Raw genomic sequence first — 15,318 nt, forward strand, 5'->3', positions numbered from 1 at the left:
GCACCTTAGGCAAAACGTTTCAAAATTGGCATATTAATTTACATAAAGACCTTGCCTAAGTGTTAGAAAAGAAAATAAGTGAAAAATATAGGTTTTCGGGGCCAAAAAACAAAAACGGTCGAGGCTCTGGCCAACCGGTTGCCCTTGTCCGATCGAGGTCCAATTAAGGAGTGTCAAAAACACTCTCTCTCATCCAGTAGCCTTCTCTTCCCAGTTGAGGTTCCCCCTTCCCAGTCGACCTCTGGTCGAGGCAATGGTAACCTGCCAAAGCATTAAATGCTCCAATGGTTAGTGAACCGGTCAACCCCCAACTCGACCGGTTGAGGCTACTTTTTTATGTTATTGGCTCTCGAGTTTACAAACCTATAAATTGAGAGCTCCACTTCATTTATGATATAGAGAACACTTGCAATCAATTATCTACCTACTTGTTCTTGTCTTAAAAAGTTCTCATTTCCTTCTTAGTGCATTAAATCCTTACTTGCATATCTTTTAATGCACCCTTGTGAGTCATCCTAGCTTTAATTTGTTTTTTAGCTATCTTTAAGCTAAGTTGAGGGATTCATTCTTATAAAACTTAAGTGTTAAAGCATTCAAGAGATTTGAATCTTAAAGAGATTGTGTAAGAGCCCATTGGAGTCGAAATCCAAGTGTAAAGGATTGGAAGCTTGGTTGAAGCTTCAAGCTAGTGGAACCCTTACTCTGTTAGGAGCTTGAGGAGAGTGGATGTAGGTAAGGAAGTGTCGAACCACTATAAAATCCCGAGTTTGAATTCTCTAACTCTATCTCTTTATTTTTATTATATTATGCTTAAATTTGTTGTGTTGAAATTTTTTTTGAAAAACCCAATTCACCATTCTCTTAGGTGTTTTTCTCTTTTAAGCATAGCCTTTATTTTCTCAAGAGGAATAAAGAATAAGAAAAAAAAATTGATGATAAATGAAAATGAGTGTTTAGGAGGCAAAATAGTGAAGAAAAATGAAGAAATGGAAAAAGAAAAAGAAAAAAAATGTGTGGCGACTATGAGTGGAGAATAATGGGATAGAAGAAAGAATCATATATTTAGGGTTTGAAAATGTCAAAAGATGAAATGGATGGTCAAGATGAAACCATAAATAAAAGGTCAAAATGTGATCTTCCTAATGAGTGTATGAATATAGGCTTGAAAATTAGGCTAAAAACTTAAAATAAATGGGTCTAAAATTTAAAATCCAAAGGGCTTAAAGTTAATATAAAAATGGAGTTTTTGGACAAATTTTAGGGTCTACAAGTCTATGACCTACTATCCACTACATGCAAACTTTTCTTGAATTGGTATTCATAATCTAATAAAGTAGAAACTATTAATCTCTCAAGATTACCTTTACCATTTTTGAGTCTTAAATCATCCTATTTTGTGATCAAATGATATACTCTAATCCATAAAAGGTATATGTCAAATCTCAATTAAGGAATTACTATGGTGACACAAATTTTATGATTACAAATCCTTAGAATCATTTAAGGGGATACACTATCTCTAGTGCTACAACCACTCAAATGCTAATCTAAGCACTCAAGCATTGTCACTACATTATCTACTTTGAAACCTCATTTTTCCTCAGGATTCTTTTACAAAAACTCTATTTTCTCCATGAATCTTATCCTTGAACTTGTTAAATGTTATGGAATGTCTAGATCTTGAATAAGGAGCCTTTTAAGATTGTTCCTTCTCTCTTAGGATCTCCAAAGATGATATAAAAAATATTACATAATTGAATAAGAAAACTTAGACTTCTTATGAAGTCTACAACCCATCTATGAAAGCAATAAAAATTTAGAATTACATTAAAAATTAATTTTGTACTCCTTATGGAATTTACACCCAATCTAGAAATCATAGGCTACTAGATCTAAACACAATAGAAGCATTCTTATTAAATAACTTATATTTAGGTATTATAAAAACTATACCTTTGGATTTGGATGTTCGATCTCACATCCTATTCCAACTGACATAAGGATCTCAAAATCTTTGTAATCTTCCACCCAATGACCCTATCTTTTATCCTTGGTACATGTGTAGAGTGGCTACACACTTGAGAAAGAGAGAAATAGAGACTAAGGCTCTCTCTTTCTCTATAGAAGAATATAATGAATAGGTTAACTAATCCTAAACCCTAAAGGGGTTTATACAACCACTCTTGTAGGCTTGAGTGACTTTGGTCCAACTAAGACTTAAGTAACTTAATCTAACCCACTAGGTCCTAATTAATTAATTAGTCCTATTGAATTCTAAATTAATTAATTAATCCAATCCAAAAAATCTCATGATAATTAATCATAAATTCCTATGCAACATTACATTTTTACCAAAATGAATTTATGCACCTAAATGATTAATTCTCCTTTTAGAGACTTTATCCTTATACCAACGATAGCACAAACAGATACTTTAAGCTCTTCATTGCCACCAAAGAGTACAAGTAGGAAAAAGTCTTCCAAGTCATCTTCAAAGGTTTGGGATCACTTCACTAAAACAAAATGATGTGATCCTAATTATCTAAGGGTCCCATGAAATTATAATGGTATTAATTATGCATGTCATAATAAAATAAATGGAACTACCAATATGGAGGCTTACTTATTTAATAAATGTAAAAAAAAAAAAAACCTATTTAGGGGTGAGAATCCAAAACAAAAGATGTAACATTCCAAAGTAAGAACAAAGAAAGATACAGAGAGCGAAGTAGTGGTTGTACATTACTTGCCACCAATCAAAGCATTATGGGAAAATAATGTTTGCTAAGATGATAATTATGGATGAATTAGCCTTTAGGTTTGTTGAAGGAGAAAAGTTTTATGCATTTCATAATACTCTTCAACCTTAATTTTTATCTAATCTAATGTAACAATGGTTAAAGATTGCTCTCAATTGTATTCAAGTGAGAAATTTTTGAAAAATATTTTGACAAAAACATCTTAAAAGGTTTGTTTAACCACTTATATGTGGACATCATTGCAAAATCTTAATCATATGGTTCTCATTGCACATTTTATTGATGATGAATGGAAGTTACAAAAGAAGATCTTGAATTTTTGCCAAATTCTTAATCATAATAAAGGAAACACAATTGGAAAAATAATTGAAAAATGTTTACTTGAGTGGGTAATTGAAATTTTATTTACTATGGCGATTCATAATGTAAGTTCTAGTTTCTTGTTTTTTCCTATTTAGTGAAAAAGGTTGACATTGAAATGGGTTGGTTTGTATGATGATTCCATGTTTGTACGATGTTACGCACACATACATAATGTTATTATAACTGATGCTTTGAGAGATTTTCATGACTCTATCATTAAGATTCATAATACAATGAGGTATGTAAAGCAAGCCTTCTCCAACATGATTCTTGAGGTTTAAAACTTGTGCGGAGGAAGAAAAAAATTCGAGCGAATGTCTTGAATGTTTGTATGTTTCTACTAGATAGAGTTCAATCTTTTTGATGTTGGAAACAATTGAAAATTTTTAAAAGACATTTAAATGATTGGAAAAATAAGATGCGTAATATGATTTGAAATTTATTGGTAATGATAGAAAAAAAATGTCCTCACATGGCTAAAGATTGGGATAATATCCATGTATTTGTAAAATTCTTGAAAATATTCTTTGATATTACATTAAAAGTCCTAATATCAAATGTACATTCTCATGAGCTATGTTTGACTTATAATTTTATTCAAAAATACTTAAAATGCAATTATTTGCTTTTAAGCGATGTAACACAAAATTTAAAGGCTAAATATAACAAATGTTGAGGGAATCTTGGAATAAGCCATTTATTATCATATATTTCACTTGTTCTTAACCCACAATATTAGTTGAAGTTTTTGCAATTCTGTCTTAATCAATTATAGCTAGTGAGGCTGTCAAAGATATGTCAAATAAGGTATTTGATGTTTTAAGGAAATTATATGATGAATATGAACTTATTTACTTCAATGATCAAGTGCATGGCTTGGGATAATTCTCATAGCATATGGAGAGTGGGTTTGGAAAGTAAGATGATTTTAAATATATGAGAAAGACAACATAGAAAGTAAGACGGAGTTGGATTGATATTTATTATAAAGTAATAATAGAGTTTATGATGGTTTTGATATTTTGAGTTAGTGAAATGTCACATGCTCTAAATTTAAGGACCTTACCTAAATTTACAATTCCCATTTTCATTGTTGCTTCAAAGTTTGCATTCAGTATTTATGGTCAAATAATCGATTCACTTCATGGTTCATTGTCTCCAAAAATGATTGAGATGTCTATTTGTGTACAAAATTAGCTTCAATATCTATTAACCTTCATGAAACAATGGTAGAAATTAAAATCTTGAGCAAGATATCACAATGTGTGTGTACACTAAACTCAATTCATGGTCATTTGATACTTTTTTTATTCAAAAATATTATATTAATAGAGTATTTGTTTTGTTTTTAAGCATTGATACTGATGAAATATATATAAACACTTTGGACCTTGTTTCTTAGAGTATAACTAGTTATTGGATGGCATTGGAGAGGATTATGTTATGGAGTTTGGACAATGTTTGTTGCCATAGGATAGAGATTAGCATTTGTGTAATTGTTTATATGTATAATTATTGATGTTGAATGGATTTTGGACAGTATCGGTTTGCTACTTTTCTTTTATGTTGGTTTATTGTTTGTATACATTATTGATAAAAAATTATGAAAAGTTGTGAGAAGTTGAAGGTGAAACCATGAGATAAGAATCGATCATATTTCAAGAAACCAAAACATATAAGTATAGGCCCTATAATCAAAGGTTTGATGGTTTTATTATCTATTCATTTTATCTTTTCATCATTCCAACATAATATACGAACAATAATATGCTTTACTTTGATATTTAAGTCGCATTACATTTTAGGCTTGAGCCTTAAAATAAAAATAAAAAAAGACTTTAGGCTTTGTGCTTACTATAATGAGTTATAGTTATATGAAAACATTCTTTTATAATGTAAACTCAAAATAATAGACATTTATGCTTACAATAAAGTAAATCTACTTTAAAATTCAATTATGTCTAAGGCTCAACATGTTGTTCAACTAAAATTGATCTAGGAAAACCAAACTAAATCAACGTCAAATAGTTTGATTTGGTTTGATTTTCCAATTAAATTATGGTTATGTTGATTTGATCAATTTTAAAAAAAAAAAAACCGAACAAACTAATCTTCTTTACAGCACTAATTTAGTGTAAGGACAATGAAAAGTGTCATCAACGCATCTTGATCAATATTTATGTTTAAGTTTAAGCCATGACCTAATTTTTAATCGTCTTAACTTTAATCTTTAAATTCTTAATTATTTTAATTTTTTAAATATATCAGCCTAAGACTTAGAGTGTTTGGTATAATTTAATGTTTATTATTTAATGACTAAAAAATAATAATTAGGGGAAAAAAGATATTAAAATATGTGAAGAAAGGGCCTAAGGCTCCTAAAAATTTTAAATTTGCAAAAAAGAAAAAAAAATATTATAGAATCCTATTACTATATTAAAAGGTATTTTTTTGAACAAGTCTCGAAGCAAATACCTCATGTTATAAGTACACTTTTAGATTTTTTGACTCTATCTCAATTTTATTTATTTGTATTTTTATACTTTAGTTTCATTTATTTATATCATGATTCATAATCACAAATTGAACTATGATACAAAGAGTTGGATGAGTATCTATTTCGTGCATTAGTAGTTTACAAAAGGGTTATTTGGACACATTAGTCAAAATAACTCTCAAATTATAAAAATGACCCATTTCTTTAATTTTGCTGAAAAATAACCCTCTTTAATTCACTTTTTTCCCCATTTTCTTAATTATTTATCTCTCAAGCAATTCATTCTTGTTTTCATTTAGATTAAATTTTATTTATTATAAATTTAATAAATATTAATTTCATGTTCACTTAAACCGCACAGGAGTTAAAGTTTGATTTACAAAAAAAATTAACTAAGGTTAAGTTCTTAATTATTATGGTATCTATAGAGATTTTGATTATAATGACCTAAACTCTTTTGTTGTTAAATTTTGTTAAAAAAAACACGTAACTAAAGTTAAGTTTCCATTTCATCTAAAAGCACTTAATTAGATTAATGTTCATATAGACTTAAATATTTGGATTTAAATTTTAGATAGTAAGAATTTATGATTTCATCTTCACATTTTAAAAGTTTAAATGAAACCACAAAAAAATAAATAAATAAATAAAACTAAAAATAAAAATTGCAAAAAATCCCAATAAAAGATAAAAGACAACTACAAAAAAAATCCTAACCAAAATCCCAAAAATAAATAAATAAATAAATAAATAATCAACCACAATCTCATAAACAAACGAGTGATTTAAATTTTAAAAAAAAAGGAAAAAGGAAAAAAAGTGGAGGGTAATTACTAATTTCTAGTATTTGGAGTTTCTAAACAAATATCTCTTCACAAAATTATAATAAATAAAGGAAAAAGTATAAAAGTAGTAGAAAATATAGGGACACGTAATCACAGATTTGGCGGTTGATAGTGGGGGGATTTGCAACGCTTTTTCAAATCAGAGCCTCTCGTTTAAGCAGGAAGGGATTATATCATATTATCACAAACAGATAGGGAGAGTGGAGAGAGAAAGTGTGGAATGCCTATGCCGATGAGAGCTTTGTCAACGCCAGCCGCCGGAGGTACCATCCTCTGCAACCACCGCCACCTTCTTTCTCTACAGCATCCACACCAATCGCCTCTACCCCGTCCCCACGCTCGATCCAGGCCCTCAATCTTCCCCTGTCAACACCCTCTCCCTCGATCTCTCAAACCTCTACTGCTCCTCACCAGAGCTGCCGAATCCACTCCCCCTCCATCCGCCGCTTCTCCTTCTTCCTTGTCGGACAAGACGATTGTTGTAGATGAGGAGTTTTCGTTAGCTAAGGTGCTTTCTTTCTTTCTTTTTTTCATCTTATATTCTTCCATTTTGTTTTAATACTTTTGTCCTATTTGTCTTCATTTTTAGTCCGTAAAGTTGAATTCTGGTGGAATTTGGATAAATAGAAGAAATGGACCTCATTTTCTAAACCTTAGGGTAAATTGAATTTGGTGGCAGTATGCAAATTTGAATTTAATTAAGTTTTTACTGGGTTTTGAACCAATTTTTAAGGGTCTGTGGATTGCAGAGTTATGGTTAAAGTGGTATGTTTGATACGATTTCACTGGTTACAGTTTGATGCACGGCACTTGCTTGGTTTATTGTGGAGTTTAAAAGGTAGAGATGAGGAATGGCAGAGGGAAAGATAAAGCTTTCACTTGAGGTCGAGGTTTTGATTTGATCGAGGACAAGGGGGAAAGTAAATTTTTTTTTTTAATGTTGAATTAAAAATGTGAGGAAATCAATATTCCGTTAAATTTATAGGATTTGGGTTCACAATCAAACAACCACAATCAGCCTTATTGGGCTTAATTAATAAATTGACAATGGTAAGGTTTGAACACATGACCTCCCCACCAAATAAGGCTCTAATACCATGTTTGATGACCAATTTTCTTAGAAGTTTAAGCTTGTAGGATTTGGACCCATAACGTCTATCATGCACTCTAACAAAAACATGGTCATAATTGAGATAGAATTGGGCGCTGCACATGGAACATCATGAACTTTTTGCATGAGGGTAAAACAATCCTTGATATTGTGGTACAGGTTTTACATATGCTTGCAAGACATGCTTAATTCCTCTTCTTTAATGGGAATCATGTGAACTGTAGAAGTAATAACCAATATAAGTTTTCAAGGCAAAGCAGTTTGTGATTACTTTTGCTTTCCTATGCAAAATGACAGGAAAAAAGCATGGTGAGTTGATTGTGGTTTCATGTTGAGCTAAGGATACCAATGTTAGATCTCAGGCTGACTGACCATGATCTACATTTCTTTAACTAGTTTGAGGGTGCTGTTAGGGACAATCCAACCTTAGGTTTTTTTTCCCCTATTAACCCAAAGAATTAAGAAAGAAAAAGAAAGAAAGAAAATCGCCTTTTTAATAGAATTAAGAATTAATTTTGCAGAAAAACTGCCTCAGATATTTAATTGGTTCAATTTTATTCTGTTAATTTTGGCAACAAGCATCTTTAATTTATTGTGTGTTTTGGAAAAATTTTAGTTTGTCCAAATTTTCTTTTCTTTTTTTATTCATATGTATAACTACATATCACATGGCACCAAGTCCAACTGCCACTATTTAGTTTGGGGGGGAGGGGTGAGGAGAACTACTTATACCTAAAACTATGCCTTCCATCTTGCAGAATGATTAATTTGCACCATTTGATTCCTTTATCCTTGTAATCATCAGTTTTCATGACTCCCAACTGACATTCTCAACAGGAGCTAGTATACTTCCGATCTTCTCATCTCAGCAATGTTTATTATTATTGTTGTTGTTGTTATTGTTGTTATTATTTGTTGTTTGACTACTCAACTTGTTATATACAATGAAACAATATTATTATTATTATTATTACTAGTATTACTATTACTATTATTATATATAGCTTTGTTTATTGTTGTTGTTGTTGTTGTCGTTATTGTTGTTGTTATTTGTTGTTTCACTTATTATTATTATTATTATTGTATATAGCTTTGTTTATTGTTGTTGTTGTTGTTGTCGTTGTTGTTGTTATTTGTTGTTTCACTACTCAATTTGTTATATACCATGAAAGAATATTAATAATAAGAATAATAATATTATTATTATTACTACTATTAGTTTTAAGGAAGAAAAAAAGTCCACATACTAATCTTGTTATATTATTATTAGTTTTAAGGAAGAAAAAAAATCCAAATCTTCTCCACAAATGGTAATCATGTTATGTTAGTTTTAAGGAAGAAAAAAAAATAGACTTCTAATGACTTTCCAAATCTTCTCCGCACATGTTAATCATGTTATTTTAGTTTTAAGGAAGAAAAAAAAAAATAGACTACTAATGCAAGAAAAATTTTCAAAATTATTGTCTTTGCCTTTCCAAATCTTCTTCACACATGCTGACCCTACTCAACTTGCAATTGTACCATGAAGCAATGTTAATCAAAATTATGTATTTAGCTTTCCAAATCTTCTCCATACATGCTAATCATGTTATGTTAGTTTTAAGAAGAAAAAAATAGACTACTAAGGAGAAAATTTTTCAAAATTATTGCCTTTGCCTTTCCAAATCTTCTTCGCATATGCTGACCATGTTATGTTAGTTTCGACAAAAAAAAAAGGACTGAGAACTAACAGGCTTAGCTTCTTTACTAATCTGTACCTGAAAAGTATGAACTTAAAACATTAATCTCTTTGGACCACAATTATACAATGATTTCAGTTGCTTGTAGACAACTTTATGTCCCTTGGAACATTGGTTTGACCATTCCTTTGGCATTAGAATTTGTTGCAGTCTTGGGGGCTAAAAGGTTTTTGGGTTGGTTACATTGACATTGTTACACATGACCCACTTTTGGACTTAGTATTTTTTTAATCTTATAATCCATTCCCTTGTCTGTCTCTCCATGATTTTTTGGTTTAAATTGTATGTTAGAAAAGTTTTGGTGGCAACTGCTTGTACAAAAAATTTGTAAGCAGCAAAGCTTATGAGCAGTGGAATTATCTGACATCTAATAGTCTTGTGGCTTAACCCCCACAACATAGATTGTCTGTAGTTGTGTCAATCATCTGAACTTGGTTTTTTTGTCATGCATGATGATCCATGTTGCATGGGTTAGAATGTGGATACCAGGCCTTGGCGTCTGATCCTTCATAGGGTTCTGGGACTCAAATGAAAACATGACAAGGGGGAAAAAAGGAAAATTCAATTAGAAATCAATTCAAAGCAAAGATATCTTTGATAAGAAGTAAAAAAAAAAAATTCTTTTTATCCTAATCTGTTGTTTCATATCCCTAAATATCTAGTAAAGAAGTTGAAAACGAGAAAATAAATTAATCAAAATCAAAATTAAATACCAACAACCAATTCAAAATGGGAATATCCAATAAGGATCCCATACATCCATGTTGTGTTGTTTTGACATGGGCATGTTGGGTGAAGTTGGAAAGTCTAGCTATCATAAATGACAGTTTTGAGCTTGATACTTTAACAAGTTTTTTCCTTTTATGTTCTGATGAATAAGATCATGTTGTCAAATGTTTGCAGGTTTCATTTGGTGTTATTGGACTGGGTCTTGGAATTACACTACTCTCGTGAGTTTTTTTCCTTCCAATGTACCTGATACTCCACAGTTTACTGTGATGCTTACATTGCTGTATTGTGCATTATATAGATATGGTTTTGGGGCATACTTCAATATCCTTCCTGGATCTGAATGGTCAGCAATAATGCTAACATATGGCTTTCCTCTTGCAATAATTGGTATGGCTCTCCAGGTAAAAAATTTCTTATATGTTGGATATTTAACAACATAACATTGTGCATTCTTAGAGTAAAATGACCCTATAAGTTATGTTATAGTTCAAGTCATGCTTGTTTTATTGTGTCATTTTTCAGTATGTGTTCTTAAGGGCAACCCAATTGCAGCTAATTATTTATCGCATTTTTGAGGATGAACTTTCTCTTCATCTTTGTTTAATGTATCTACATGAAATGAAACATATTCCACATTTTATTGAGATTTTTGGAACTGCTATAGGAAATGCCAAAAATTGGTTGAAAATCTGTAATAGCTGAAAAGCAAGCAAATATTGTATTTTTAAAATCTCAATTTTCACCAGTTGCGTTGATCTAACCACCTGTCATGCTGTTTAAGCTATTTTCTCCATTTGGAGACTTAACTTTTTTCTTCTTTTTGTTTTCCCACTTGGCCTGCATTCCATGTAGTTCACTGGCTTTCCTTTCCAGGTTGGTGTTAGATCTTCTGTGGTAAAAGTGGTACACCACTGAGTTCTTTAGTTTAATGGTGATGGAAATCAAATTATGCTTCTTTTTTTTTTTTTTTCCACATGCATGATGGCATAGCCCTTTTACTGTTTTGCAGTATGCAGAACTTAAACCAGTTCCATGCTTGACTTACTCAGATGCTCAAAAGTTAAGAGAACAAGTGCCACCCCAATTCTTAAACAGGTAATGTTCTTGGAATTGACTCATTTTCTCTCATTGAAAATCTCAGATAGTAATTTCATTCATGAAATTTATTTACTTTTAAATCAACTGGTTGTTTCCCTTGAAAACTCCTTTCACTGTATAAAATCTCAGATATCTTCTCTTATGAAACTGATTTATGTAATCATTCTGTTGGTTGCTTTTGGTAAGTGAACTCCTTCAGCATAAATCCTCTAATCCTCTTTTTTGACCCAAGAAAATTTGACATCATCCTAGAAAGGGTTGAATTTTCATGTGTGTGAAGAAATTTTTATCTATTATAGATTCTTTTTATTACAAAGTCTCCTGGTAAGTTTTCTTTCATTACAGAATCTCAGAAAATTTTGTTTTTTTCTCTCGAGAACTATTCTTTTTAAAACATTTTGGGGTCACTCCTTTTGTATTAAACTCCTTCTATTTAAGTGCTCTTTCAAGCCAAGAACATTTGATAGCATCTTAGCAGGATTGGATCTCTATGCATGGAATGAAATTTTTATTCTTTAAGAACTGCACATCAGTCCCTTTTTTATTTTCTTTTGTCATCAAGAATATCCTTGCACTTTCATTTAGCAATCTTCGCTAGTATTGTTTTTATAAATATGATGATAATTTCTATATGCTACCCCTTTGTTTCATGGTATCTACTCAAGGAAACTGATGAAAAATTCAGTTGTTGGGCTGACCATATTATATTTTGTAATACAGAAGGCAAAAGTGGAGATGTATAAAATATGTACAACTTGACTTGGCTTAACAAAGCCCTGTCTCATCAATTTTTTTCACAAAGCCTTTTTGAGCATTATTCAATATGCAAATTTGTCAATATTTCATATATTGAGGTTCTGTGACAGGTTACTAAAATAACAAAAATGAAAAGAAAAAGGGAAAAGGGTGAACTGGCAATAAAGGGTTCTTGGTCCTCACCAACTGACAATGAAAGGCCTTGCAGTACCCCTGATTCTGTAGTCTCTCAAATTAGGCCACTGCTTGTTGAGGAGAGTGGTCATGTAAAATAGTGAACTGTGGTACACCTTATCCTTGTAAAATCTAGGAGATATGATTAGGTTATTTTGGGGTAGAGAATGTTTCAGAATAACTTTTACAATTACCTTCCCTGTTAGATTAGCTATGATATCACTAATATTTAAATTATATTCCAGTTTAGGCATGTAATCTGTGAAACCCTTTTTGGGTTGACTAATGGAAACTATGGAGTAAGTTCTTGCAGGTTATACAGGGCTAAGAAATTCCCTGTTATCCTGATAACACTGCATGGCAAGTGGAGAAGCCCCACTGCCAGTAATTATTGTATGGTATATGTGCTGCTGCAGTTTTAATCTGTATATAGAGTTACTAGAGGATGAACATAAGATGTTTTGTTATATGATCCAGCTTAAATAGATCCATTGTGTACTGACTGCCCTCATGAGATGGACAATATTCTTGTCAATATTATCTACATGCAAATGCATATTCTTATGTAGCTGATTTTTGCCTCAATTATTTCAATGTGTGAACAATATACTTTATTGTTTTATGAACAATTTTTTTATTACTTTGGTTACTTTAACTAGGTCAGGAATGATGTTATAAGATATCGTTATGGGGATGAACAGCATCTGGAAGAAGCATTGAAACGGATTTTTCAGTATGGTCTGGTAGGTTCTGCAACTTCATTTTATGCTACATGTAATTTTTGGATGATATTTCTCTATCAACATAAAATATCTGAGAGATCATACCTTTTTATTTTATTGTTACTTGCTTTGGTTGCACCAATCTACTACCTAGGGCAAGGCTTAGTTTGACCAAAGGACCTTTTTGTGTGCAAATTTTAGTGATTAGAATTTGTTGCCCTATTCTTGTTACTTGCTTTGGTTGCAACAATCTACTACCTAGGGCAAAGCTTAGTTTGACCAAAGGACCTTTTTGTGTGCAAATTTTAGTGATTAGAATTTGTTGCCCTATTCTTGTCAATGGCAAGGTTCTTTGAGCAAAAATATTAAAATTCTAACTCAAAATTTGACTGCCTACTATTTAAGCAAGAATGAAGTAAGGATCACTTCTTAACTGACGGCCTAGAAGCTCCTCATGAAGAAAAATCACATGTGATGGAACCCCATTCATAAATGGAAAAGCTGCCCTGGGAACATGAAAATAAAAATAACAAGGCTTTTCTCAAAGCCTCTTGAGGGGTGTAACTTGGCTGATATCTGCACCAGAATCTTACACAATGGCATAAAGCCTCTTGAGAGCAACTAGCTGTGCTGATATGTGTTTGCAATGTTGCATTCTTCAAGTATGTGCATTCAGTGATATGCACACACGTGTCTTTATGTACATCTGCTTTGTTTGTTGTCTTAATCATTTTTTATCTTTTTGGTAAAGAATGGAACCTTAATAAGGAACAAATATGAAACAAAAAATTAGAGAAGACTTGCATGTTTATGGTAAAATGTTGTATTCGTAAATGTGTTTTATTGCATAAACAAATCAGATATTTCCGTTCAAGTTAATCTAACGTCAGTTTTTATGCTTTTCATTTAGGGTGGTGGAATTCCAAGGAGGAGTGCGCCTACTCTACAAATGATTCGTGAAGAAGTATGGTTCTCTTAATTTTTAGATGTAGTTGGGAGCCACACCTGTTAATTTTTTGTTTTATACTGAGTTTTCTAAATCAATGGGTTCTTTTTCTTCTTTTTTTTCGGGTGGGGGTGTGGGGTGGTGGGTTGAAACTTCTATTTGGATTCAGTGTTGGTTCACTTCCCTTCTCTTTTTTTCCCCAGAACTGGTAGCCAAGGCCATTAAGATGTGTTATGTCTACCTTGTGCTAGAGAAGAACATCAAATATGTTGATTGCTAGAGCATATTTTTTCATTTTCCATCTATAGCTAATGTGTTGGTCGTATTTTTTATGAGCTCTTCAAATTAGATGGCCCTTACACTTTCTGTCATTCGTACAAGGCTCTGTTTTACAAAAGTACTTTGATTGCTTCAGAAATTAGAACCATGGTCCATAATTGATTATTTCCAAATGTCATGATCAATATTGCTGTTTCAGCTGCCTCAATTTTGCCACAATTTCCCAGGTAACTGAAGATGGTAAATACTGTTTAGTGCTGGTGTTTGAGGCAAAAGCCCTGCAGTTGTCAGATTTTGAAAAAAGACAGGTAAAGAAAATTATGTGAATTTACAGGGTTACTTTCCATTGATTATTTGAATATATTTTTCTTCATAAAGACCACTTTTAACATTATTGCGCAAGCGTTCTCTTAATATTTCGATCTTGATTGGAGTGAGTGCTTGAGGTCCTATATCTTATAATTCTGTTTGTGACCTGAGTTTTAAAGAATAACTCTGTTCTGACTTTTCAAGCCAAATGATGATTTTTAGGCAAAATTTGCTTCATTCTTTGGACCGGGGATCACAGCTGAAGTTGGTGAGTTCTAACTTATGCGTGCTTGAAATGTTTTAAAAGAAATATCCAGCAACAGTATATAGAAATTTTTTGTATCAGTTATTTTTTTAATGGGGGAAAATAATTTTTATGAGCTTTGGGTGCAGCAAAGGGAGAGAATGACCTATACGAAGTCCGTCTTATTTCCAACTCAACACCATAGGTAAGTGTACAACAAACTGTATGACAATATCTGATAGTATTCAAAATTCTTGTACAATATTTAGATTCAGTTGAGCACACATCATTTTAATGCTATTGTATTCAAATGCAAATTTGAGGAAAAAATGATGTGCAAGATCAGTTGAAGAGAGGATCTCTTACGCTTTCTCCCCTTTGATCTAATAACACGTTTCTTTTCCCTCACAAGCCTGGAGTACAGCATATTTAGCTCAAAGTGCCTGTAGTTGTAGAGCTAAGGTACTTCTTGTAGATCTTGACCATTTCCTGGTTTCTACTATTGTATTTTTTATGCAAAGTTCTTGGTTTGTTCAGAGGAATTCAAGAAAAAATGATGATGGTTGAAGTTTTGAGCTCAGTCACTGAATTGCTTTTTCTAGAAAAATCCTAGAAATAGACTTTCTTAATGGAACTTGGATCATAAGAAGGCATTTTAGATCTCCAACCATTACAATATAATGACTACTTTAATGTTACAAATTTTGCTTCATGAACCCTTTCCTTAATCGCCAATGAAATGGA

General features: G+C 31.8%; 1 protein-coding gene across 1 annotated transcript; it reads left to right on the forward strand.

Annotated features, from left to right (window-relative positions):
- Nucleotides 1-6,646: 6,646 nt before the first annotated feature.
- On the forward strand, nt 6,647-15,116 carry LOC117930365 (thylakoid membrane protein slr0575). Its single transcript, XM_034850984.1, is given in 10 exon segments — nt 6,647-6,972; nt 10,218-10,264; nt 10,345-10,447; nt 11,056-11,116; nt 11,119-11,141; nt 12,734-12,817; nt 13,707-13,760; nt 14,249-14,329; nt 14,553-14,598; nt 14,724-15,116. Coding segments are annotated over 10 exon segments (843 nt in total). The 5' UTR covers nt 6,647-6,684; the 3' UTR covers nt 14,780-15,116.
- The last annotated feature ends 202 nt before the right edge of the window (nt 15,117-15,318 follow it).

This window comes from Vitis riparia, chromosome 14, assembly GCF_004353265.1.
Source record: "Vitis riparia cultivar Riparia Gloire de Montpellier isolate 1030 chromosome 14, EGFV_Vit.rip_1.0, whole genome shotgun sequence".
Classification (NCBI taxonomy): domain Eukaryota; kingdom Viridiplantae; phylum Streptophyta; class Magnoliopsida; order Vitales; family Vitaceae; genus Vitis; species Vitis riparia.